We start from the raw sequence: 27220 nt of genomic DNA on the forward strand, positions 1-27220 counted from the left end.
AGCAGAATGGAAGAATAAAATTCAGGCTGCTGAACCCCGCTGATAATAAGGAACCCAGACAACAATTACATTATGCCTTATAAGAGCTATAAATCTAGATCAAGTGCTTATTGAGAGGGTGTTCAACATCTAGGTCAGCTTTCAGTATTTTACTTCTAATAAAACAGGCCCACACATTCTTCAAAAATAGTGTTTTTTAAGGAAAGAGACATTTGGGAGAAACTAAGGCCATTTGGTAACTTTTATACTTTGCATAATTCCAGTTTTTTTGTGAGGGAAAACTCTTTTCAATTTTTGAAAGATATCTTTATCATCTATGAGAAACTTCTCCAATGTGATCTTGTTCAACACTGCTTGTTCCAAGCCTCAAAGGAGGGGGGGTTGTGTCAGGTTGAGGCTCATTCCAAAAGGTATATAAGGTAGTCTTGCCTTGAGTCTCAACTTTGAGGCTCATTCCGAAAAGTATAAATAACACACTTGCATCACTCTTTGGGAAACTGTTGAGAATGGCTAGACAGGGGTGTTTTTGGTTTTGGGGGGTAAACAAGCCTTATACTAACAAGTAGTGATTTTCTTTTTCAAGGAGTTACGAAATTCTCAATTCAATTTGGAATAAAAACTTCAACTCATATAAGAACAATTGCTTATGCAATTTGCAACATCATCTAGTGAAGTTTTTACTCCTGGTCCAAGGGTATTGCGACACTTGTCCTAGTGAAATCTCAATCATTCTAACCTTTATCAATGACATACTAAAAATGATTGGTTAAGCACCAACTTTTACTTTTGTCACAAAAAACATGTTTGCTCTTCTACTCCAGGAATTAGACTCTTTAGGATGTTGTGGTTCTCAACATGGGATCCTAGTTAATGTAGCTCTATTGATGCCACAAGAAGTTGAATGAAAGCAGAAACCCCACACTTCAGCCCAAGTTCACAATTTGTTGGTATTTCAAAGGATCTTTAAAGATACGAGACAATGAAAGATACTCATAGTTATAATTATTTATATGGAAGAAATAGAGTTAAAATATTAATTATTAGTATAGATAAACAATGCATTGGTTCAGCGGAGTGCAAAAACTCTCACAGGATTTTGGCAAAAGCTAAAATTAGATATCTAATTCAGGACTTCATATTCAAAGTTTAATCAAGATCAAGATTCAGAGGTGACAAGCATCTTTGGCCGTGAGATGCATTATGTTACTTTGCAAATGCATCATACAATAAATAAGGCTATAAAACACATCCACTCCAATTGTTTGTAGTAAAATCAAACTAAAACAATCAGCATTTAAGGTAAAGAGTTAGAAAATTATTGAGTGGAGTAAAGTTCTCCACTCACTAAAACATTTTCTTATATAAAACTGCAACTCCAAATACAACCACACATGAAACAGTGATTACAGTTTTCACCATCGTCTTCCTCATCTCTTTTATCTCTTCGAGTATTTCTCTCATCAAATCCTTCAGTTCCCTAATTTCTCTCTTCACTTCCCCAATTTCTTCCCCAATTTCTCTCTTCAGTTCTCCAATTTCTCTCTTCACTTCCCTGAGCAAATCCTCGTTTCCCTCCTTTATTTTGTTTTCAATGTACTCCATTTCTTTCATCGATGTTTTCCACGCAGCATATTGTCTCTTCTCAGCTTCTTCAACTGATTCTTTGACTTCCTCTGTTTTGTCATCGATTTTCCTCCCCAAATCTGCAACTCCAGATAAACAATAAAATAAGAGAAAGAAACCTAAGTCAAATGAAAGAAATAGAATATATTAGTGTTACCTCCCTTTGCTCCAATGGCTCCCTCTCCTGCTTCTGTTGCCATGAAAAAAAAAATGTAAGAGAAAAAAAAAAGCTTGAAAAGAAAGAAACGTAGAGAGAAATAGAGCTTAATGAAACGAGAGAATGGTAAGGTAGACATAATAGAGGGACTCATTTTATAAGTAGTTGTGGGCTCTTGTTTGAAAACAGATCGGTTCGTTACGTTTAATTTAGTTTTGCCAACCGAACTGGTACTACCAATTTGTCTATTTTATTAACTGAATCTGATTGAGATGCATATAAAACTAATGTTTCAAAAAATGATTCGGAACCAGAGTCGTTCTAGCCACGATTTTCTAGGTCAACGGCTATGAGTAGAGGTGTAAAGTGGTCCACACTTTGTGCAGGTCGTGCCATGCTGGCCCGCAGGTCGTCACGGGTCGTGCTGCCCTCCCCGATGAAAATTTTGGGGGTTGGCCCGACACAACCCGTGGGTCGTGCCAGGCTGTGCATCGGGCCAAAGCTATTTATTTAAAACAAATTGACAAAAAAACTTAAAATTTTAATTTTATATGAATTTTGTGTATAAAATTGCTTATATATGTAATAATTAAATAAATTAGTATAATAAAATTAAAAAATATTTATTTTATTAATATACTATGTACTATATATTATTATATAATTATAATTTATATAATATTATATAACTATATATAGAATATATAAAATACATACATATATATATATATATATGGGTGATGCTGGGTTGGGATATGAGTTAGGTTGTGTCGGCCCGCAGGCAACACGGCCTGCTCAGTCATGTCGTGCCGTGCCGTGCATGGCCGAGCCGCGGGCAACATGGCCCGATTTACACCTCTAGCTGTGAGCATTAGGAAAACGGCTCACCTAGGTTGGAAATAGAGTCACCATCCATTAGATATGAAAATGGAGGTGATGGGACATCCAAGAATGATTTTCAAAACCGTTTGGTTCTAATAGTGACTCCAAAACCAGTTCGAGTAAGACTCGGATGGGAGAGGAAAGAAGTTAGGCACCCCTCTCCCGAGTCCAATTGGTGGGGCCCACATGGGATTTCACAATAAGCACAAATTAGAGCAAACAAACCATTGACCAAGAACAATTAATAGACAATGAAGCTAAACAAACTCATGAACAAACTATCACAAAAAAAAAAAAATCCTCTACTTAAATATGTCTTTATTTAATTTCCTTTTTCTTTTTAATTGAATTTTTATCATTTGCTTATGTTGTTTTCTTATAGAAACCTATTTTTATTTTTATTCATTTTTTATTTTCTATATATATATAGAATCTTTTAATTTTTTTATTTTTATTTTTATTGATTTATTTATATATTTATTTTATTATCTTTTTTAATTATATTTAAATTTTTACTTTATTTTTTATTCTTTTATTTTTATATCATTTTTTCTTCATTTCTTTTATCCTTCCCCTTTCGGTGACTTGTCCCCTCCTACCACCTAAACATGTCTAAATCTATACTAACCTCACCTTTCAACTTTGATCTAATTTAATTAATATTTTTTTTCCTTTTTTTCTTACCTTGTCATTTGTTCCCTCTTGTCATCTTTGCTCTCACCTTCCCCCTTATTCATTGAATTAATTTTATTTACAAATATTTCATCTGAGATGAATGACCCTCGGTGAGTGAGAACCTGAACCTGATAGCCACCTCCGACCATATCTCCCTATTACCCAATAACTCAGTGAATTCGACATCTCTTACTTTAATTTGAAACTCCCTGTTACCCAATAACTCAGTGAATTCGACATTAGATATTAAATTAATATAATATCAACAGGGATTTGTAATCAATATAATTTTAATTTCAAGAGGTAGAATAGTTAGATATTAAATCAAATCTTGGCAATATAGCAAAGAGGAAAAACAGTTTGTGAAGAGAACCTTGGGAGTAAGTTACCTGACAGCATTTTGGCCCGAGATGATGGTGTAGTTCCTAAACTCTGGTGCTAATCTGATTTAAAATGAGGAGAGGAATGACTCTAGCTGCCGCTTCTAATGATCTTGGTTGATCGATGACAATGGAGAACAGAGGACCTTTGACTAATTTTGGGAACCGAAAGGATGAAGGGAACTGATGTTGTTGTTGGGGAATAGGAATGATCTGATAAAAACGGTGAGAAATCACCGAAATTTTGATGAAAACAAAATAAATTTCACAGTTAAGAGGTTTTCCCCGTGATTGGCTCTACTTCAGAGAGAGATTGAAGACGACCTGAAAGTGATGCCGGTCAGGGAAAAGGAAGAAAGCAAGTGAAGGGAGAAGAAAAGGGAAGAAAGAAGAAGAAGATAGAGAGAGGGAGAAAAGAAGAGAGAGAGGAAAGAGGGGCCCAAAAAAGATTGAAACGATTTTCGCCGCTGGTTCAGCATCCAGAGGTAGAAGAAGGTGAACAGTGCCTCTCTTCGAATTGGAAAAAAATGGAAGAAGAAGAAGAAAAAGGAGAAGGAGAGAGCGAGAGAGAGGGAGAGAGAGAGAAGAGATCGATGGGCGGTGATAATGCAGCCGCCGCTCAGGTACTGTTTGAACAAGAGTGACGATGAACAGTGTATCCCTCGATTAGGGCGAGCGTTGGATTTCTAGAGGGGGCGATGGCAGCTTCGTAATTTTTAGGGGATCCAGGGGTCTTTTTTGATAATTTTGCAGTATCGGATTCTCGGGTAAAAGTCGGTTAAGGGGTTCAAACCAGGTCCAATAATGAGGGGTTTGGGTTAAGAGTTAAAATGTAAAGGTTCGAGGTGCGTCCGACCGCATTGAGGGTTTTGTGTGTACGAGCTGGTGTGATTGGTTGAAACGGAATATTTTGAGTGAATGGGTAAATTGAGGAACTTTTGACTAAAAATCGGAAGGATGAGGTTTTGGACATTTTGAGTTAATTGAAAATATCAGATTGGTCCAACTCGACCCAGATTTGGCAGATTTGGAAGAGTAGTGGTTCATTCAATCTAGAGCCTTAAAATGGAGCCTAGGTGTGATAAATGGACGAAAAAAGGTATTTTGGGCTGAAATTTTATAGGTCGGTATTTTAGAGTATCTAAGATTTGGTGGTAATGTCTGATCAATTTAGGAGTGTCGAAATGGTAGGAATTTAAGTCATTTATAAGATCCAAAACAGAATCTTGGTTTGATGAAAGAGTAAACGAGGGAATTTTCAATTAAAGCTTTGTAGGCAGGTGTTTTTGTGCATCTACATTTTAATGATATGGTCTGATTAGTTTGTATGTGTTAAGATCGAGGGGATTTGGGTTATGAGGGTTTAGGCTGATAAGAGGGCTTGGAATAGAATCTTTGTTTGATGAAAGGGTAAATGAAAGAATCTTGATAGGAAATTTGTGGGTAGGTACTTTAGGTTTTCTAGGATTTAATGGTGGCGTCTAATCTGAGAATTGAGGTGCAAATGGGTGTTGATTGGGGTCATCAGATTGGTATCAAAAAGATTTAATGGTGGATCTAAGGGTTTTTGAGTTGAAACTCGGGTTCTTTGGATTTTTCGATGAGTGACCGGAAGGGTTTGATCGGGTGTTCAGGGTGAATCAGAGGGTTCAGGGGGTGGGCCGCGTTGGTTCAAAAACCTAGTATAACGTCGGTTCAAAAATCAGGTGTTAATAACGACAGTTCAAAAACCTTGTATAAAACCATTAAACTAATTTTAAATGCATTTCAGTTGATTTAATCGTTTAACCAAACTAAAATCATTCTTTCTTGAGGGAACTCCTTCATGTCTCCTGCGTGCTCACTAATATTCCACCATGGCCTACTGTATTCTTTAGATCAGTGAAGGAGAGAGGGGAAAAAAGTAAATGAAGAAGAGAAATGGAGTGGATTATGGCAATTAGACTTGTTCATTGGCCGCGTCGGACCGGGTTCGGGCCAGGCTTTGCCTTTATATTAGAAGAATATACTCAGGCCTGAACCCAAGCCCGGCTCAACCATCAGGCATAGGTCTTGAGCCCGAACCCGGACAAAAAATTAGAAAAATATTTTTTCTTTTTTATTCAATAAAAAACTATTTTATTTATATAAAAAGATCTCAAAACCTAAAAAACAATGAAAGATTTTACTATTACTTGAAAAAATAAAGAAAAAATATGTTATATATATTTGTTTATTATATAAAATATATTCTTACTATATAATATATTATCAAGTCGGGCTTGGGCTCGGGCTAGGCTTTTTTGAGAAATCCCGAACCTAGCCCAAAGAAAGGTCAGACCCAATGTTTTAGACTCGAGCCTGTAGGCCTGAAATCTTGACCAAGGTTAACTTAAATCGAGTTGGGCCAAGCCGGTCCATTAATAGGTCTAATGGCAATAGCAAAAGGAGAGGATGATAATGAACAAAATAAGAAAGGAGAAAAGGGAAAGAAATGACATGAAAAGATAGAAAACTATTATGTAGAAATAGAAAAAGAAAAGAACGAAACAGAGAGACCGGTTGCAACTATCTAACTGACCTAAGGTGGAGATAAGAAGAAGATGATGAAAGGGGTGGGAAAGAGGAGAAGATGAAATGAAATGAAATAAAATAACAATGGAGAGAGGAAAGAAGAAAAAATAATAGAAAATGTTGTTACTTGAGAGTGTCAATCTAATTGTTGCTCCTTAGCCGTTTTATGTTATTTTAAATGATTTTCTATAATTATTAATTGATACAAGTAAAATAATACTTTTAATAGTTAATAAACTATATATTTTTTTTAATTATTACATATTTTTGTTATTTGGAAGCTTTAATACCTCCACATTATTTAATTTAACCTATTTTACATTTTTCAGTAATGTCTAAAAATTTTAAATTATTTATATTTTATATTCTTATCATCAAGGATTATTAAGCCTATTATAATTATTTTTGTGATTTTGATAAAGTTTTTTAAAGCTATTACATAATTTCCTTATTCAATTTACTTTTTATATTTTTTAATAATATTTAAACCATGATTTCGTTATTGAAGTTTTTTGTTTAAGAAATTTTTTAAATTTAATACATAACTTTGTTATTTTAGATATTGAAAATTTAGTTATGTAAAATATTTCGTTATTTAAAATTTAAATAATATTTTATTGAAATTTGTAAAAGAATATTTAGTTATGAAATTGAATAATCTGTAAATTATAATTTATATTGTAATTATGCAATTTCGTTATGAATTTTATAAAAATATCAAATTATTAATAATCTGAACATTATTAAATATATTATAATTATTTTTGTGTCTTTAATAAATATTTTAAAGTTATTACATAACTTCATTATAGTATTTAAGTATTTATTAAAATTTTTCACTTCAAACTTTGTTAAGTGAAAGGTAAATTATAGAAATACTAGACAATTGTTTTATATATTAACTTTTTAAATAATTAATAATTCTTTAGACTTTATATATTATATTTCACATTTTTTGTAATAAAAATAACAATAATTAATTTCAACTAAGGTCACTCATCAAATCGATGAAACCAACCAACCCGAAAAGGGATAGGTAAGATAAGCCAAACGAACTCTAAGAATTAAATGGACCCCATGTCTTTGTTTGTGTGCAAGCCCAAAGCTTATCCAAGCCCATTTTAACCTCGACTTGTGCCATATTTTTTTTGCATGTATTACATTTTATTTTATTTATAAATGAAATAATTAGATTTTTATTATTGATGTCATAGGTCAAACTCATTACTCATTAGGCCTAAAAAAACCATAAGCCTAGCCTGGGCATGTGTAGGTCTAAGATTGGGTTTGCAATCTAGGCCTGAGGTGCGGGTTGGGTTGGGTTGGGCTTAGGTTAATGCACTTACCATCAGTACTAAAATCAGCCCAGCCTAGCCCGACCCATTATCACCCCTAATGACTTAGAATGGTTTGAACCATTTGACTTGAATGGTTGAACCGGTGACATGCAACCCAGTGGCAAAAGTGGGTTAGTCTCTGAATCAGTTTTTAAAACATTGATCGATATAACTCAAGTTGTCCAGTTTCACTAATGGTCGGTTAGTTTCAAGTGACCAACTCCCCAGCTCAACCAAGTCAGTTTGGTTGGCCAAATAATTATAACCAAATTGAACTAACGAGTGAACTCTTTTAATTTCAAATAAATTAGTAGTATAATCAATAATTATTGAAAATTTGTAGATAAAATACATAGTTAGTAAAAATAAATTTATAATGAAAATACAATAAATAAATAATAAAAATACATTAAATACAATAATTACAAGAATACAATAAATACTAAAAATGTATTAGATTAGATAATAAATAGTGTAATATTAAATAATAGTTTAATCTCTATTAAATATTAATTAATTATAAAGAAAATACATAATTACTAAAAATAAATTTCTAATAATGATACAGTATATCTAATAAGTACAACAAGTTAAAGTTAAAAAAAAAATAAATAACAATAATTTAGTATTCAATAATTATTGAGAACTTTCTATTAAATAAGAAAACAAAAATAGATTTATACATAATTATTGAAAATACAATAAATAATATTTTTAGTACATATGAATATATAATAAATATTGCTAAAGATTTTACAATTATTATTCATAAAAGTTATTTTATAGAATTATTAATTGATATAAGTGAAATAACATTACTATTATTAGTTCATTATTAATTGTAATTAATATTCTATTTTTAATATCAATTAAAAAATTTTTTTTTGAAATTTATTACATAAATTTGTTATTTGGAAGATTCAATACCTCTAAGTTATTCAATCTATTTTCATTATTTCAATAATATTTAAAATTTTAATTTACTTATATTTTATATTCTCATTGTTGAATATTATTAAATCTATTATAATTAATGTTGTGTTCAAGGTTCAAAGTATCTGAAATGCTATGCGTATTGGAAAGTCAAATTTAAGAGACATCAGGATACACCTTGGATACGCATGGATACGGACGAAAAATTAAGATACGCATGAAAACACATGAAAATGCTATAAATACTCTAATAAATCATAAATAAACATTAATGTAACATGAACTATTTATGCATAAAAATAACATGTTTTAGTGGGTTTTTTTGAAAAAAAAAAACATATTATAATCAATAAACGGGAAGTCGGGAACGAAAACATACTATCTAATTGTGGACATTATAGATCAAGTAATTTTTTTTCATGTTTTATTCTATTTTTTTAAAAACTAAACAATTATTTATTTTTATTCAAATAATTATTTTGCATGTTTTATTATAAAAATTAAATTAAAATTAAAAAAAGTAAAGATGTAACAAAAAAAATGAATGGATTTATGGACATAATAGGTGAAATAATTATTTTGCATATTTTATTCTAAAAATTAAAAAAAAATAAATATCAATGTTTTAAAACATGGGGGCATTCCACTACCTAGAGACATGAAGCATAGTTCAAAATGCAAGAGGCGTAAGCCTCTTCGAACACAAGGAGGTCTTTAATAAAAATCTTTTATAATAAAAAAAATAAAAATGCATAACAGTTGTAAAAACGGGGGGTCTTGTCGAAGCGGAGGCGAGTGAGCGAAGTGGAGCGGGACCCCCTTAACTCAAAAAAATAAATTGGGCTACATCGAAAAAAGGGATTGGGGGCTGGAGGGCGAAGCCCCCCAACCGAAGGGACAGGGGCAAACCACTTTCTTTCTCCTTATCTTTTCTAACATTGGCTTAAAATGTAAAAGAAATTTGAAAAAATATATTTATTTTCACTCCTTTTTTCACAACCTTGAAAAACTTATTAAATCTTACAAATTTATAGATCCTTTGACAAATTTTTACAAGATTTGAGTATTTAGAAAGGCTAAAAACCTTTTTAAAGGGTTTGGGAAAGAAAGAGGACTTCTGAAATGGGTTTAAAAGCCCTCTTTCGAAGGGAGTTTTATTTGCGATTCCGCCATAGTAAAATTGTACTATATTGGTCGATCGGTAGCGTATCGACCGATACGGTGCCGAAACGCACCGATACTCAACGATATGGGCATGATACAGCACGTGGCAGTATCTCTAAGACAAAACTATTTATAATTTATGTCCACTTTTTGTAATTCATTTATCCAAAAATTAATTAAGGTATTAAGTGGGTAGTTTCTGAACAGTTATAATTCATGGTTTCAACACGGTATTAATTTTTTAATAGTTATAAGTGGGCAATGTCTGAAGTGAGAGTAAAGGACATATATGCCCCTTTTATACCCATTGTTTGCTTAGCTAAAAGGGTAAAAATGTCTAATGAAAAAATCTATAAAGAAGGGTGGGGGAGAGGATAAATAGGGAATAGAGATAATTTCGTAGATAAACTAGAATAAGAGATAATTTAAGAGAAAATAGGGATAATGGTGTTGTATCGTTAGAGATCAGAAAAACAAATCTCCCTTTCTTTATCCATTAGTTGTTTGGGAAAATGGCATGGAATAAAATAAAATAAAAAATTTTAAAAATGAGAAAAAAAGATATACTTCCTTAGTGTGTGTGTGTAATGAGACGATAAGCGGGGATGGGGAATTTTCATATAATGAGATGATAATTTTTATATTAGGTCCTTCTAAGTAGGGATGGGGAATTTTCATGATGTTTTTATGAGGTATTAAATGACCTACACCATTTGATATGAATAGGACGTACAGTAGTTACACTAGTGGCAATAAAAATGGAGTGATATATAAAGTTCTAGCTTTCTTCTCAAAGAGTTTGGGACTAAAAAGTATGAAATCTCACAATTCTTATCTTATTGCCAATGGAGTTGCCAAAATGCAAAGAACATTTGTGCCTAGTGGACTATTTTGTTGAGAAATTTAACTACTTTACCACTACATTAGTTGTGGGCTAAAACTTTGAATCACAACCCTCAATGTATTAATTTTTATTACTTTACTTTTATGATTTATCTTATTTAAATTTTTAAAGTTTAATTTATACAATGGAGAGAGAGTTTAATTCAGAAGGTGGAGAGAGAGAGAGAGGGTTAGATAGTCCATTGGGGATGTGAGATAGTATTTAAGAGATGCTTTAGGAAAAATTACATGGAGGAGATAGTTTAAGAGGAATTTTAGGAAAGGGCAGGTTTTAGGAGTGATTCAATGAGATAACATAATTAATTAGGGAATTAAAAATATTAAAATGAAAAAATGAAAAAAAAAATACAATGAGGATTTGGAGTCTAATGTGGATTAAACTTAAAGGGGATAACTTGATTGGTCGAAGCCTGTCCAATACAATGTCTTTTAGGTATCATAACTTTTGGATAAATAGATATATAGATAAATTTATTTGTGTGGTACCATGATGATTATGTGTGTTTGGGGATGGGGAACAAAGATCTATATTGAGAATGACACACTTATTATTAAAAATTCATACATCGGCTTTGGTTTTTCTTTACCTCTCTCTAGTGATTGAATGCCTATAATGACTCTCAGCTTTCTATTTCCTTCTTATTTCCTATCAAACCAAATATATCTTAAATTGCATTAAGAAGATTAATTGCTTCATATTCATGACATGAATAATGAATTATCTAAATTTATAACAAAAAAGTCTAGATGTAGAGTTGCAAATGATATATTTGTTTAGAATAATAACAAAAGCACATTAAAATATTCATTATAAAATTTGCAATTCATACATATAAATAAATCTTAAAAAGGAAAAATAGTAACAATAGAACAATGAAATGTAGTTGGAAAAGAAAAATGGGATGGGTCCAAAGTCTTTGGCCTTACCTACAATGAACGAACATGAGAGGAGAGTTCAGTCGTGGTGAAAAATTTCAATGATTCCTCTACCTTTGGTGTTTAGGCTTGACGCATGCCTCAATTCAGTCTTGGAGAGAGAGAGAGAGAGAGAGAGAGAGAGAGAGAGAGATCCAAACAGTGAGGTCTGTCTATTTACTTCATATATAATATTTGTTGTCTGTTTACAATGAATAGGTGCTAAGAAAATGGAACTAAATAACAAACTAAATACACTTGAAATGAGAGATTCAAAATTTTGGTCCTTAATGGTCGGTGTTTTCGAACGGGTTAGAAGTAACGGAAGGGGAATGGGTTCAAGATCTTATTACCAATAAATTTGATAATTTTGTAAAATTATTATTTTATCAATTATGGTAATTTTAGAGAAATTTAGTATAACACAATTTTATTAACTTACAAAATTAATATTGGTGAATTTGAACAAATTAGTTTTGATAATTTTGGTAAGTAATTGTGGTAAACTATTTCTGTTCAATTTCGTAATTAATTTAGATATACTATTTTTGGTAAAATTGGTAACTAATGTTTGTAGATTGGTTTTGGTAATTTTGTAAAATTCATTTGCCAAAAATATTAATTAATAAAAATTTTGTAATTTACCAAAAAGATTAATTTTTAGTAAATTAATATTGGTTAACTATGAAAAGTTAATAATTTATTGAAAGTTATTAATTTTTGAAAATAAAATATAACTAATTTGTGAACAAATTTATTGAATAATTTATATTGAAAATTAAAATATCAATAATTGAATTGAAAAAAAATATTTAAAATTATTGCAATAATTGTTGAAAAAAATATTATTTCATTTTCAGAAAATTCTTGATAAAGTATTACATTTTTCGGAAATCATTGATTAATTTATATTAGAAATATTAAAAGCTAAAGAATTTTGATCAACATTTATTGTAAAATAAAGGATAACTTATTCTTAGTTCAGAAAATTTTTGAAAACAAAATATTGATAAATTATTACATGTTCAGAAAAATTATTAATTAATTTATATTGGAAAATAAAAGATAAATTATTATAATATGAAAAATAATTATAGAGTGATCGCAAAGCTTACTGGTCGTGACTACAATAACTGAACAATGCTTATAATTCTCGTGGCTACCCCTAATTGGACTAGACTCGGACCTTAATTTTTGTTGGACTAGACCCAGAACTTAGATGCCAATCCCATGTCACAGATGGACCCCTTTTGTGATAAGAAACATAATTTTATAAAACAAATTTGCATATAAAAATTATATTTTTATAAAAACATAATTTTATTGATTTAAACATTATCATAATTAAGAAGATGTAAATAGGGATAGTTTTTGAAGCCCACATACGATTTTAAGATCCAAAGCTAGACCTATATCCATGATCGATTCTTGGGTCAAACGGTCCAACCATCTAGTTTAAAGCCTATAAATGGTTTTAAGGTCCAAAACCAAACCTAGAGCCATGATCGAATCCTGGGTCAAACGATCCGATCATCCAATCCAAAGCCTACTTATGGTTTTAAGGATCAAAACCAAACCCAGAGCCATGAGCATTCGTGGGTCAAATGGTCTAACTGTCTAGTCTAAAACCCACATACGATTTTATGGTCCAAAACCAAACCCAAGCATAACAAATTCCTAGATCAAATGGACCGACCATGCAATCTAAAGCCAATATACAATTTTAACGTCCAAATAGAAGTAACTTCAAATAGTTGGGCAAGCAATGGATATAACACAAAAAGATTGGGTAAAATTTGTAGATGGACCCTTTTACTTGGAACGTTGTATTTTGATTTATCTATAGTACAACTAGGAATGGCAATGGGTGAGGCAGGTTCGCGTTTTGATTGCCCCAAACCCAATCCTAAATTCAAATTCACTGCTCCATCCTCGCCCTGATGGCTAAAAATCCTAATCTCGATGAGAGAGTACGGAGGATCTCGTAAAATCATAATGCTTTATTTTATTATTATTATTATTTTAATTTTGATAAATATAGCATTTTATTTCTAACTTTTTGCACATCCCCGATTTGTTCATGGCAACATGCCAATACCCCAATCCAACGTCTTCTCTGAGGTTTTTATGTCTGTCCCACTCCTACGTCCTTCCACTATCACTCTACCAGCCCATGCCATTGTCACATGCCCTTCCTTTTATTTCTCAGGAAACGAAACTGGAAACTGGAAACCAGTCAACCGGTTAACCGACTAACTTCAATTCAATTCCAATTACCGGTTTTCCAAAAACCAATATTACCGGTTTGATTCCCAAAAAAGGACCATGGTTCGGTTGAACACCCTAGAGGCCTAGACAATGCCACTGCGAAACTGCCAATACGACCACCTATTAACTGACAGTGTCACGCAGCTAACCCTCTCCACTACCGCATCAAAAATCACTACTGACGACGCTATTACCATTCACGCCTTTATGCCAGTACTATTGGAATTGGGGGGAGTTCTGATCTTCTACCCAATCTAGGGGGGTTAGTGTGTTGTGGGTAGAGTTTGTGTGGGCAGGAGAATGGGTCTCAGGCTTCCCACTTTTGCCTTAATATCGGTGTTATTTGCATGCTTCAATAATTTAATAATTTATCTTATTATTTTAGTTAATTAATTTTCTACATATGTAATCGTTTTCAAATTTTTTGAAAGTTTGATAATTTATCTTTTATTTATCAATAAAAATTAATCAACAAATTAATTATCTTTTATTTTCCAATTTAACTAATTCAATAATGTTCTGAATATGTAATAATTAATTTTTTGAAAGTATAATAACTTTCAACAATTTAATGAAAATTTAATAAATTACTTTTATTTCCTTAAAAATGAATCATAAATTAATCAAAATTAATTACCTTCTTTCTTATAATATAAATTAATCAATAATTTTTTAAAAAATTCCACAATTTTATATAATTATTTTTTTAAAATACAATAATTTATCTTCTTTTTTTTCAATATAAATTCATTAATACTTTTTCTGAAGATGTATTAATTTATCAATAATTTTTTGTCAATGAAATAATTTATCTTTTGTTTTAGTAGGAATCTGTGGAATTAAAAAAAATATATATATGAAAGAAAGTAGTTTCTCGAAGAGAGAAGGAAGAGTGAAGGAGGAGTTGAAGAAGAGAAGTTGCAAAGAAAAGATAATTAGTCATTATCTTTTAATTTTTGATAAATTATTAATTTGTCATAACTAATCAATATTAATTTACAGAAAATAATTTTTATTAAATTGATAAACTTAATAATTTTCAATAAATTGTTATAATTAACCAATATTAATTTACCAAAATTAATCTTTTTGGTAAATTACAATATTTTATTAGTTTAATTTTGCAGAATTACTAGAACTAATCTACAAACTTTAGTTACCAAATTTACCTAGAATAATATTTCTAAGTTAGTTACGAAATTGAAAAAAAAAAATAGCTTATAGCTCCTATATATATATATATATATATATATATATAATGACTAAAAGTGCATTGTGAGTCCAATTACCATATTAATTAATAAAAGAAGTTTTGCCAGCGCCATTAGGACCGAGCATACCAAAACATTCCCCTAGAGGCAAAGAAAGTGACAAATCTCTTCCCTGGATAAACCTTTTTGATGTTATGGCAGATGATAGCATGACTTGTATGTGGCTCACGTAGTAACTATTCAACTTTCTCCCTCTGAAACAAAAGCAAGTAAGAATATTAATGATGGAATTAACATCCAAATAGAGAATGCACGAAATAGCTTTATAACAGCTGCATTGCAAAGGGAACTCAAAGCTCTGATTCAAAATGAGCATATATGAAGCTCTTATAAAGAGAACTATAAGGGTCCTTTTGGTTTGTAGTCAGAATTAATATTCTTCGGAATTGGAATCAGAGTGGCCTATTCTTATAGTTTGTTTGATTCAGACAAGAATTAGAATCAAGTGGAATGTGATTTTATAGATAAGGGAAGGGGAAGGAATGGCCATTCCCTCAAATGGGGGAATACCATTCCACCAGAAATAGATATGAAACTCCGATTATACCCAATCAAACAGTTGGAATTGAAATGATCCATTCTGATTCTGATTCTGATTCCAGACCCTTATTCCCACAAACCAGATAGGCTCTAAATTTTCAAACAACAACAGACCAGTTAAGCAGATTATTGCAGTTACATTCACTTGGGAAGGATGGATCCTGAACAAAGAAATGGAAAAGAAAGCCACAGTAGGCTTTAAGTACTCTTTACCATAAGATAAAATGGGTCAAGCGTAGTCAGACCTGCAGCAGTCTTAACTTTTGAAAAAGCCGTTGACACTAGAAAAGCCAAGGATATTTGCAAATTTATGAAGATGAAGAAGAAGGCAAACTGTATGCTGTAGTCATTGAGCGTGAAAACCCTGTGAGTTAAAGAAATCAGTAGAACCTGAAAAGAAACCCAAGCAACAATTTAAAAATGAAAAAGGAAAATCCCCATCTGATTGCACTTTACCTATCAATGAACCAAAGATCACCAAACATAACATGTAAGTTGATGATATGAAAAGAAAATATGCATAAGAAATCATCCAATAGGGACCATCCCAAAGTCCATGCATTTTCATCATGATTCTTAGATTCAGTTCCTTCTTGTAAACAAGAGATGTCAATATTACCTACACCAAAAGGAATTCTTGAGAAGAAAATAACTTTTAAAAAACTTAAAAGGTTAAAAATAAACTGAAATTATGACATTTCATGTACTAGCAGCAATGCATATTTCTCAACCAAATTCAACAATTGTGATTTTTTTTTGTACTGCAAATATGTACTGACCTCTCATAAATATATGTACTGACCACATATATTTAACATAAACATTTAATTTTGAATCCAAGACTTGGTGACAAGAACACAAAGGTCACATTTCATGTAATATGTTAAGAATCACGACCGATAAGCTTAGTTCATAAGTTATAAACTTATATTGTTGTATGACATCGAACATATTTTTATAAACTTATATTGTTGTATTGATGGGTTATTTCCCCATCACAAGGATCATTTGTGCATGGGTGACAAATACTTGATGGTGTACTTGACCATGTCAAAGTGAGGTAAGTTTGCTCTTATTTACTTCTTCAGTGATTCTGATGAAGAAAGTGATTCAAAGGTAATTCTTCAACATCAAATCTAGAATGTGTAGAGGTAGCTCCACCAGAATTTTTTGAATGTTTGATGCATGAAGAAATCCCTGAAGTTAATACCAAATATTTCTTTTCTACTAGATCTTGTAGTTGGTTGAGTAGGTTTTTGTCAAGTTAGTGGAGTGTTCATTTTGGTTTGGGAGTTGACCTGTTTCGAGGGGGTAGACAAGCCTTATACTGACAAGTAGTGATTTTCTTTTTCATGGAGTTACGAAATTCTCAATTAAATTTGGAATAAAAACTTCAACTCATATAAGAACAATTGCTTATGCAATTTGCATCATCATCTAGTGAAGTTTTTACTCCAGGTGCAAGGGTATTGCGACACTTGTCCTAGTGAAATCTCAATGACATACTAAAAATGATTGGTTAAGCACCAACTTTTACTTTTGTCACAAAAAACATGTTTGCTCTTCTACTCCAGGAATTAGACTCTTTAGGATGTTGTGGTTCTCAACATGGGATCCCAGTTAACGTAGCTCTATTGATGCCACAAGAAGTTGAATGAAAGCGGAAACCCCACACTTCAGCCCAAGTTTCACAATTTGTTGGTATTTCAAAGGATCTTTAAAGATATGAGACAATGAAAGATACTCATAGTTATAATTATTTATATGGAAGAAATATAGTTAAAATATTAATTATTAGTATAGATAAACAATGCATTGGTTCAGCGGAGTGCTAAAACTTTCACAGGATTTTGGCAAAGGCTAAAATTAGATATCTAATTCAGGACTTCATATTCAAAGTTTAATCAAGATCAGGATTCTGCATTCGCGAAATTTACCTCGGGCCTGGTGGTGCTGACACCACCAATGATTTTGCCAAACGAGATCTTAAACATAGGTGAAATCCACTACCAATGATTTAGGTTTCCATCAGAGAGAGTGTAAGCCCTATCATTCACTTTGTCCGACAAAGTGGTCGATCCTATCATTATGATCATCCACTCAAGTGAATTCTTATACTGTTCAAACATATCCAGGTTTTGATCCTCAATAGATTTCACTAATTGGCATATAAAAAACAACCCAATCCAACACCTAGTACAGTACTATAATTAAGTGTAGGGGTTATATGTAACTTTTCAGTTTTTCCCAATAATCTCCAAGGTATAGGACATAACTAAAAAATGGTCTGGGTTTAGTGTTTCAACCAAACACACACTGCATGTGCTTTGGGTATAACCTTATCAGCTGAAACAAGCTATCCCAACTTCTTTGACAAGAACCTCAATGTTAGTTAAACATACATTGCATGTACTAAATTATCGCATTTTAAAGTTTGGGGACCAAAGTAACACTAGAGACAAAGTACAGGATACTAATCGAGAATATTCCCCTTTTTTTGTGAACATAGAGCTCCATTCATCACTCAGCCCCATTATATTAAATATGAGATTTGAAAGATGAGAATGGAATTGGTGGAAAGTTCTTTGTTTCTAACTTGAGAGTGACTAAATAGATGTAGTTTGTGGAAAATTTAATTCTGAGCATTCAATTTTGTGGCCTTTTTTCAATTGAGAGAGGCTAAATAGATGGATTTCTTCCCCAAATCCACTAGTGTGAATAATTCTAAGCATTACTAAAGTCCTCTTGTTGGTTCTTGAATAACCATTGTAAGTTCCTGATTTACTAGTGCGAATACTTGGGAAGAAATCATGCTGTTGTAAATTCCTAAATAACCTAAGGGCATTAACGGTAAAACCTGCTTTACATAGGCCATCAACTATGGTGTTATATGTAGTTGGAGATGGAGAAACATTGCTTAGGATCATATCGCAGAAGATTTTGTTAGATTCTATCGATTGTCCAGATTTAAAGAAAGAGATCATCAAAATATTGTAACTTTATATGTTAAAATGATATCATTTTGAAGCATTTCTTCAAACAAATTGAGACATAGTGGTAGTAAGCGATACCTGGTGGCACCGACAATCAAAGCATTGTAAGTAATGGCATCTGGGTTGATCCTAGCTTCCCTTGTTCTACCAAGAACTGCATATGCTTCATCAACTCCAACTAATCGACAATAGGCCACAACTAGATCTGTTCATGGGTCGGGCTTGGGCTGGGTTTTTGCTCTTTATTAACATAAAATTTTCAGGCCCGAGCCCGAGCCCAATCCTCATAAAAAGCCCGAAGCCCAGGCTCGAGGGCGAAGTCCGACCTGTGAGTTTGAGCGTGGGTGCCCTTTGAGGATTGAGAGAATGGTGCCTGTTGAGTTCGTCGATTTCTGGGAGTTTGAGAGTGAGAATAGAAATTGAGTAAGTGAGAAGGTAGAACTCACCGAGAGAGAGAGAGAGAGAGAGAGAGAGAGAGAGAGAGAGAGACGATCTAGATCTGGTGGCGCCAGTCGCTGGTGCTTGAGTTCGCAGAATGAAAACAATGCGCTTGGGTTCTGGTGGCCCCAGCTGGAGAGAGAACTAAGAAGATAGAAGACCTAGTTCTAAGAAAAGAGAGAACTGAGAATGAGAAGAAAGAAGATGGAAATAGTGCTGGCTGGAGAGAGAGAGAGAGAGAGAGATCACCGCCAAAGAGAGAGATGACTACTTCTGGTGGTGTTGGCCACCAGTGACTAAGTTTGCAGGTGCAGCTGGGTTCGCTGGTTCTTAGAGTTGAGAGGGAGAATAAGAGCCACTTTTGAGAGTGAAAGTGAAAAAGGAGAATGGAAAGAAAATTTTTAAGCATTTACGGTTAGGGTTAGGCAGTTTAGGAAAAGTCGGGCCAGGCCAGACTTTTTTAACAAATCTCAAGCCCGACCCGTAAAATAGTCGGGCTCAGGCTAAAACACATGCTCAAACCCATCCGAGGGCCAAGCCGGGCTACCCGGCCCATGAACATGTCTAGCCACAACCAATTTATTATAAGTTACCACATTTGGGAGACACCCTAGTCGTATACCATCAATTAAAACCATTTGCGTTTTTTCTAATTGTCACACTTTACCCAAAGAAGCTACACAGATATTCATTAAGCAAGTCAAAAGTCTACGGACGATTCCATGAAATAGCTCTATAGAAATCCAAACCTGTATGAGATGGGAGCATTCCATATCAAATGATACTAGAAAATGTAAGAATAACTAAAGAAAGGCATCCAAGCTTTTGGAGCAAAAACAAAATTTACCCTAACTTCTCTCTTTTCTATTTTTTCAAATCGGTACTGGAAAACACACCCAAAGCAAATTTCTTTTTCTTGATAGTTTCTACATGACTTTACAGTAGTAGCCATTCTTGTAGAAATAGAAGAAATATGGTATCGCCATGGAGGCTTCTCACCTACGGGGTGGGGTGGGGTGGGGTGAGTGTGTGAGACCACTTTTTCCTTCTGTCTAAAAGAGTCAAAATCACTTATCAGGTTTACTATGAACAAACCAGTGATACAACAATCTTTAATGATGTCATAGTATTTAATGTATGATAAGTATATTTTTAAAATGTGAATTAATAAAAAGTAGGTAGACCATATTTACCATTAGAGGTCAAGCGTAGTCAGACCTGCAGCAGTCTTAACTTTTGAAAAAGCCGTTGACACTAGAAAAGCCAAGGATATTTGCAAATTTACGAAGATGAAGAAGAAGGCAAACTGTATGCTGTAGTCATTGAGCGTGAAGAACTTTAGCCCTGCGAGTTAAAGAAATCAGTAGAACCTGAAAAGAAACCCAAGCAACAATTTAAAAATGAAAAAGGAAAATCCCCATCTGATTGCACTTTACCTATCAATAAACCAAAGATCATCCAATAGGGACCATCCCCAATTCCATGCATTTTCATCATGATTCTTAGATTCAGGTATAATAACGGAAAAGGAAATTATTAATTAGTTTATGTTAACAAATATATGATAAATTAGTGTAATTCTATAAGTAAACATTTAAAAAGAAAATAAATTATTTAATAACAATTTAAAAATAAATTTGAACAAGTTTTCAAAATTACATATTTGTAATAAAATTTCCAAAATTTTCATAAAATTACTTTTCTTGAAAATTAATGACAATTTAATATGCTTTTAAAAATTTACCATGTAGTTGATACTCAATATATCATTTTGATCAATTTTGTCATCAAAATAAATATTGGGTTGACGAGGAGCGGGTGCCTTGCCTTGAGCCCGCTCGACACTGGGGACAGGGTAAAGAAAATTTGAGGATTTCCCATCCTTGATGAGGAGTGGGGGCCTTGCCCTGAATTCGCCCGACACAAAGGATAAGGCAGGGAAATTTGAGGACTCCTCGTCCCTAACGAGGAGTGGGTCCCGCCTTGCCTTGAACTAGCCTGACACTAGGATGGGACAGGGATGGGGTAGAGTGTCTTAACTGTGGAGCGGAGACAGGGATGGGGTGGTCCACCCTATTGCCAATCCTACATAATTGTTAATTATTAGTGAAATTAATAAGAATGCTAGCTTTTGTAATTATTTCTATTTATTTAAAGTCAATCAATTTTGATTGCGTAAGGCTTAAGTTTTTTGCATTACAGTAGAGCTGATGAGGAAGGAAAGAATCGGTTATATATCTTAGTTTTTTTTTTTCTTTTTTTAGCCTCAAACTTTTCCAAGAGGGGTGGCCACCTCTAGGGGTGCTCACTATTTGAATCGAACTGTGGGGTTATCTTTTGAACCAAATCGACCTGTTCGGTTTTTTAAGTATCTGAACTGGAACTGAACCTATGCAACCGGTTAATCGGTGGACTGGTTAATTGTGGTTCAATTTTTTGGTTTTTCTATGCACTAAAAAAATTTTAAAAAAAAGGGAAGATGAAGAGAGACCGATAGATGACCTGCTTTTCCCGTTGGGGAAGACGAAGAGAGATGAGAGACTAAGTGAGAAGTGAGAACTGAGAGGCCGTTAGTCGGTTGGAGGTTGTCGGTCGGTTTGGGATTTTTTCCCGTTGGGGAAGAAGAAGAGAGATGAGAGAGAGTGACTCTGAGAGAGAACTGAGAGATGAGAGACTAACAACTCAAAGGTTGTCGGTCGGAGACTGGAGGTTGCCGGTCGGAGACTCAGAGGCCATCGGTCGGTCTGGGGAAGAAGAAGAGAGATGAGAGACTAAGAATTGTGAGTGAGAGAGAAAGGGAAAGGCATTTAGGTTAATTCAATTCGAAGGGAGGAAGATTAGAAAAGGGTATTCAATTTAAAAAAAATATATAAATAAAATATAATATGATATATATTAGTATACATATACTGGCTGGTTTGGTTAGCTGCCGTTTTTTTTCAAAAGGTTAACCAAAACTGAACCAGAATTGTCGATTAACCAAATCCAACAATTTCAGATTTCTCTTGATCTTTTAATCACTAAGGGTTCATTTGCCTTTTAGGCATAATTGAAATTAGAATTGAAATCACCCATGTAATCAAAGTTGGAATCACTTATTCTTGACACCTGTTTGGTTCAATTAGGAATCAAAATAGAATAGGATTCTTATTGTTGTTGTTTGGTTCATTTGGAGTTGGAATTGGAATTGAATGAAAATTTTCAATTTTGTATTATTATTTTATTGTTATTTTTATTAATATTTTATGAATATATAATTATTATTTTATTAGTATTTAATAATTAATATCTTATTATTTATCATTAATTTATGAATATTTTATTAATATATCATTATATTATTACTATTATTTGAATAATATATTTATTATTATTTTCTTATTAGTTAATTAATATGTTACTATTCTTATTTTTTCTAAATTAATTTATTATTATTTAATAAATACCTTTTCTGTTTATTATTATTAATTTAATCATATTTTATTATTTTATTAATATTAGGGTTTGGGGGTTTCTTGTTATAAGGAAAAAATCTCGTATCTTAGGTTGCTTTTTTAGCCCCAAACTTTTCTAGGTGGAGGGGTGACCACTAGTCCTGTCAATGATGATAACCAAAAATTCGAGTTCCAATCCGATATTCAATACGATCATTTTAATCATGTATTTTTGTAATCCGATCGAATTGGGATGTTATAATTTATATCTGATTAATAACTGGATTGGATTCGGATTTGGCCCATTCAACCTTATTAAAATTTGAATTATGGTATATTATAATATTTATTAATTTTATATATAGGAGAGGGGAGTTAGAAAGCTGAAACAGGGGAAATCCATCCATTTCTCAAAATCATGGAGTGGGCTTTGAGGATGAGAACATTACGGGCCTGACTTATTGTTATGCTGCTGCTTCATCAGTTTCATCATCATCGTCATGAATCAATGGCGTGTTTGGAGCAGGAGAAGATGGCTCCTTTAGCTTTCAAGGCTTCTATTCCATGGACTGATCATGATGATATTTCTTCCGGCCGTCTCCCATCTTGGGTTGAGGACGATGATAATGATGATTGTTGTTCCTGGGAGAGAGTTCAATGTAATCTCACCACTGGCCGAATCATCCAACTCTCTCTCAATTATACGTCATTATATGATGATGATGCACATATACCAATTTGGCTTCTAAATGCCAGCTTGTTTCTTCCCTTTCAAGAGCTTCAACATCTTGACTTATCTTACAACGGGTTTGGAGGTTTGGCAGACAATGAAGGTATTGCTAATTAATTAAGAAAACTGCAATTTGTTTTATAGTCGTCTTTCAGTTAATATATATGCATGGGAAAGGTAATTAAACCATTCCTGATTTTAATGTGTTAATAAATTGAGGGTAGAAAGGTAATTAAAGCATATTATGTCATCTTTAATTTCGGAGATCAAGGGAGCTAGATAGTCTATCAAAGGTTGCCGCGCGTTGATTTGGAACTTTATTTGGGTGATATTCACGTTACACATTATATATGGTTTAGGCATGTTGTTTAATTTTTTTTTTCTAATATTTTGGCAAGGTATAATAGAGTATAGGCTTAGAATTGTAAGTTGTAATAAAAAACAATGCTGAGGACACACTTAGAATTGTAAGGTATAATAGAGTATATTGAATTCAGATGATTAATGATGATTATACTCTCAACTTTCATTAATGATTAATGATGTGCAGAACTTGCCGGTCTGAGAACTTGCAAATGTTGGATTTGAGTTGGAATGGATTCAATGGCAGTGTTGAAGCAATTACCAGTGAAGGTATGTTAATTGTAGATTCATTAATATATAATTGCTTGGAGATAGTACAGTCTTATTCAACAACAAATTTCTAAATTAATACTTTTCATTTTTTTTTGCTTTATAGAGTTGGATACTTTGAGAAACAACAAATTTCTCGAGAACATGGGGGGAATGATTTCTCTCAAGTTCTTATCAATTGCTTCAGCTATTGGACTCAATGGCACTCAACTACCACATAAAGGTAAGTTAATTATTGGCAAATCAAAAATCTTTTGATCTATTTTGTGTCATTTCTTATGCTCTTTCTAAATAATACATGATTAGTTATATACAGAATCATTATTTAATTTACATATATATGCTTTGAATCACCATGCAGGGTTGTGCAAACTAAGGAACCTTCAGGAGTTGAATCTTAGTGGCAACGATTTCGTGGGTAGTCTCAACCATTGTTTAGGAAACCTCACATCCCTTCGTGCATTGGATCTTTCTTACAATCAATTTGAAGGAAGCTTTGACACATCATTCATTGCTGGACTCACTTCTCTTGAATACCTTTCTCTTTCACATAATCGCTTCCAAGGTTCATTTTCATTTCATTCATTTGCTAACCTTTCCAAACTTGACTCATTTGAATGTGAAGATAACGGGCTAATAGTTGAGGCCGACGACTATTCAACCTGGGTTCCATCCTTCCAATTGAAGTACCTTGCCTTATCAGGCTTCACATTCAAAAATGGTGTTTTTCCGTGTTTCCTCTTCTACCAGCATGAGTTGAGAGTAGTTCAACTCTCTAGCAACAATTTAAGGGGGGAATTTCCCATTTGGTTGCTAGAAAACAATACCAAACTAGGCGGCTTATATCTAATGAATAACTCCTTTACAGGTCCTCTTGTTTTTCCTCCTCATCCTTGTGTAAATTTGTCTGTTTTGATCCTTTCTAACAATAACTTCTCTGGTTCAATCCCAACAAATATCGGTGTAATCTTTCCAAATTTGAAAACCTTAAAGTTATCACAAAATTGTTTTGAAGGAAAAATTCCTCCATCAATCGGTAAAATGAAATCGTTAGGGATTCTAGATCTTTCCAATAATAATTTATCAGGTCAAATTTCAGAGCACTTGATCATGGGATGCTCTAGCTTAGAGTTTCTTAAGTTATCGTACAATAATTTGTATGGAAAAGTACTTCCTACAATTACAAACCTAACTAGCTTGGTGTTGTTATACCTGGATCACAATCTCTTTGGCAGAAACCTTCCAGATAGCTTGTTGGATGGTCCTAATTATTTGTCTGATTTAGATATCAGTCATAACAACATATCCGGTGCACTACCTAGTTGGTTGGGAAATTTATCAAGTCTTCTGTCTCTTGTTATGCGTAATAATCATCTTGAAGGATCAATTCCAAGTGAGTTTTGTCAACTACATCGTTTCAAATATTTGGATCTCTCTGAAAATGATATCCAGGGCTCGATTCCAAGTCCTAATTATTTGTTGTTTGACAAATGCATTCTCAAACAGCACTTCCTTGGTGACATTGGACATTAGGGATAACCACTTAAATGGTGGAATTCCAGAATGGATTGGTGGGCTTTCATATCTAAATGCCCTGCTTTTGAAAGGGAATCAATTTGAAGGCCAAATTCCAGTTCAATTGTGCCAGTTGAAAAATCTCAACATAATGGACTTCTCTCTCAACTCTCTCTCAGGTTCGATACCTTCTTGCATAGATAACATCACATTTAAAGGAGAATCAAACTCAAATGGAAAAAATTCAGAAGTTGAGCTTATTGAATTCGGATATGGTGAGTTATATTCATATAAAAGTATGTTTTTTAGATTTGAAAATGATCTGGGTGTTGAAGACGTCCTAGTGGAACTAGAAGTGGAGTTCACAACAAAATTCCGGTACGAAACTTACAAGGGTGTTGTTCTTGAGCTCATGTCTGGAATTGATCTCTCTTGCAACAAATTAGTAGGCAATATCCCACCTGAAATTGGAGATTTAAGTGGTATTCGTGCATTGAACCTGTCGCACAACTATTTAAATGGGCAAATCCCACCAAGCTTTTCAAATCTGAGAAAAATAGAGAGTTTGGACCTTTCCTACAACAATTTGACGGGAATGATCCCTCATCAGATGATTGAGCTAAGCTCTTTGTCAAATTTCAATGTGGCTCATAACAACCTATCCGGAAGGACTCTAGAGAGAAAAGGAGAATTTGCAACATTCGAGGAATCTAGCTATGAGGGCAACCCTCTTCTTTGTGGAGAACCCTTAAAGAAGAATAATTGCACAAACAGTTCCAAGGCATCACCATCTATGCAAACAGCTCCTGATGGCATGGACATGGACATGGACACCTTTGTTGTAAGCTTTATAGCTTCTTATATAACAGTGTTGTTGGGTTTGGTGGCAGTCTTCTACATAAACCCCTATTGGCGATGAGTTTGGTTTTATCTAATTGATGTTTGTATTACCTCTACTTACTACTTTGTTATGGACAATATCCACAAATTTTAATTTAGTGTTGTTTTGATAAATATTTTAGCTTTTTAAATATATAAATTACAGATCACTTATTATTCCAACTCAAGTCTCATAGTTTGACAAAATATTATCCTTTTCTTATTAATTAACAATTGTATATGATGAAGTGGTACCAAAATACACTTGAGAAATACATTTCTCCTACTTCATCATTCTTTTGTTTTTTGTTTTTTGAGAAAGTATTATTTCATTGCTCCAAATAAGAATTCAGTTTGGTGAAATGGAATTAACCAGAGGTCAGGATTTCACAAAAGAAAAGAAAATTCAGAATTCATCAGTACATCTCGGATCGTATTCTCTTTGAATGTGATTTGCTGGGTACGTACCCTCAAATTCCTCAGGTCTCTATTGCTTATAATTACCAATTAAGAAAGAATTAGTCAAGTCTACTCCCTAGAGTTCTCCTCCAACCCTAAAATTTGTTGATTTTCTTCTATTGTTTCACATTCTTTTTTACTTTTCTGTTTAGTGTTTTCTGAAAAGCCAAGGTAATTTCAATCACTTGTGAGCACTTAATGTTGGTCATCTTTGTGCATCAGTTTCCTGTAGGGTTCTTGTAGTGACAAAAGAACTCTTTATCAACCCCGACCTTGCTGCAGGATCGGCTATCAAATTAATTAACCTTCATGGAGCACTACCCAAAGGAGGCGGCCAAACTAGAGCATAGCAACTTTAATATCCCTTACACACAAAAAGAACTTCCTGCTGAAAGCTATCAATGTGTTGTCGTGCTATGTCATGCAGGCCCATGGGTTTCGAACCTCCGACACAGCACGGTACGAACCTCTGTGCTGAATCTGACATGATGCATTAGTCATTGTGTTGTATCAAGCTGTACCGGGCCATGCCGGGCCA

The 27220-nt window shown here is 33.1% G+C and overlaps 1 protein-coding gene across 1 annotated transcript; it reads right to left on the reverse strand.

Moving 5' to 3' along the window:
- Window positions 1-1112: 1112 nt before the first annotated feature.
- Window positions 1113-4396, reverse strand: LOC148872473 (uncharacterized). Its single transcript, XM_088967579.1, has 3 exons — window positions 3727-4396; window positions 1781-1813; window positions 1113-1703 (listed from the first exon to the last, which is right to left on the reverse strand). The coding sequence occupies exons 1-3, from the start codon at window positions 3734-3736 to the stop codon at window positions 1345-1347; spliced, it is 402 nt and encodes a 133-aa protein (XP_088823705.1). The 5' UTR covers window positions 3737-4396; the 3' UTR covers window positions 1113-1344.
- Window positions 4397-27220: the final 22824 nt, after the last annotated feature.

Source organism: Nelumbo lutea, chromosome 2, assembly GCF_056320005.1.
Source record: "Nelumbo lutea isolate HS-2025 chromosome 2, American lotus-T2T, whole genome shotgun sequence".
NCBI lineage: Eukaryota > Viridiplantae > Streptophyta > Magnoliopsida > Proteales > Nelumbonaceae > Nelumbo > Nelumbo lutea.

What these genes read in the sequence shown, in the direction of transcription:
- LOC148872473 (XM_088967579.1), bottom strand. An exon ending in AGCCATTGGAGCAAAGGGAG is followed by an intron (nt 1,704 to 1,780) that starts GTAACACTAATA and finishes CTGGAGTTGCAG; the next exon opens with ATTTGGGGAGGAAAATCGAT.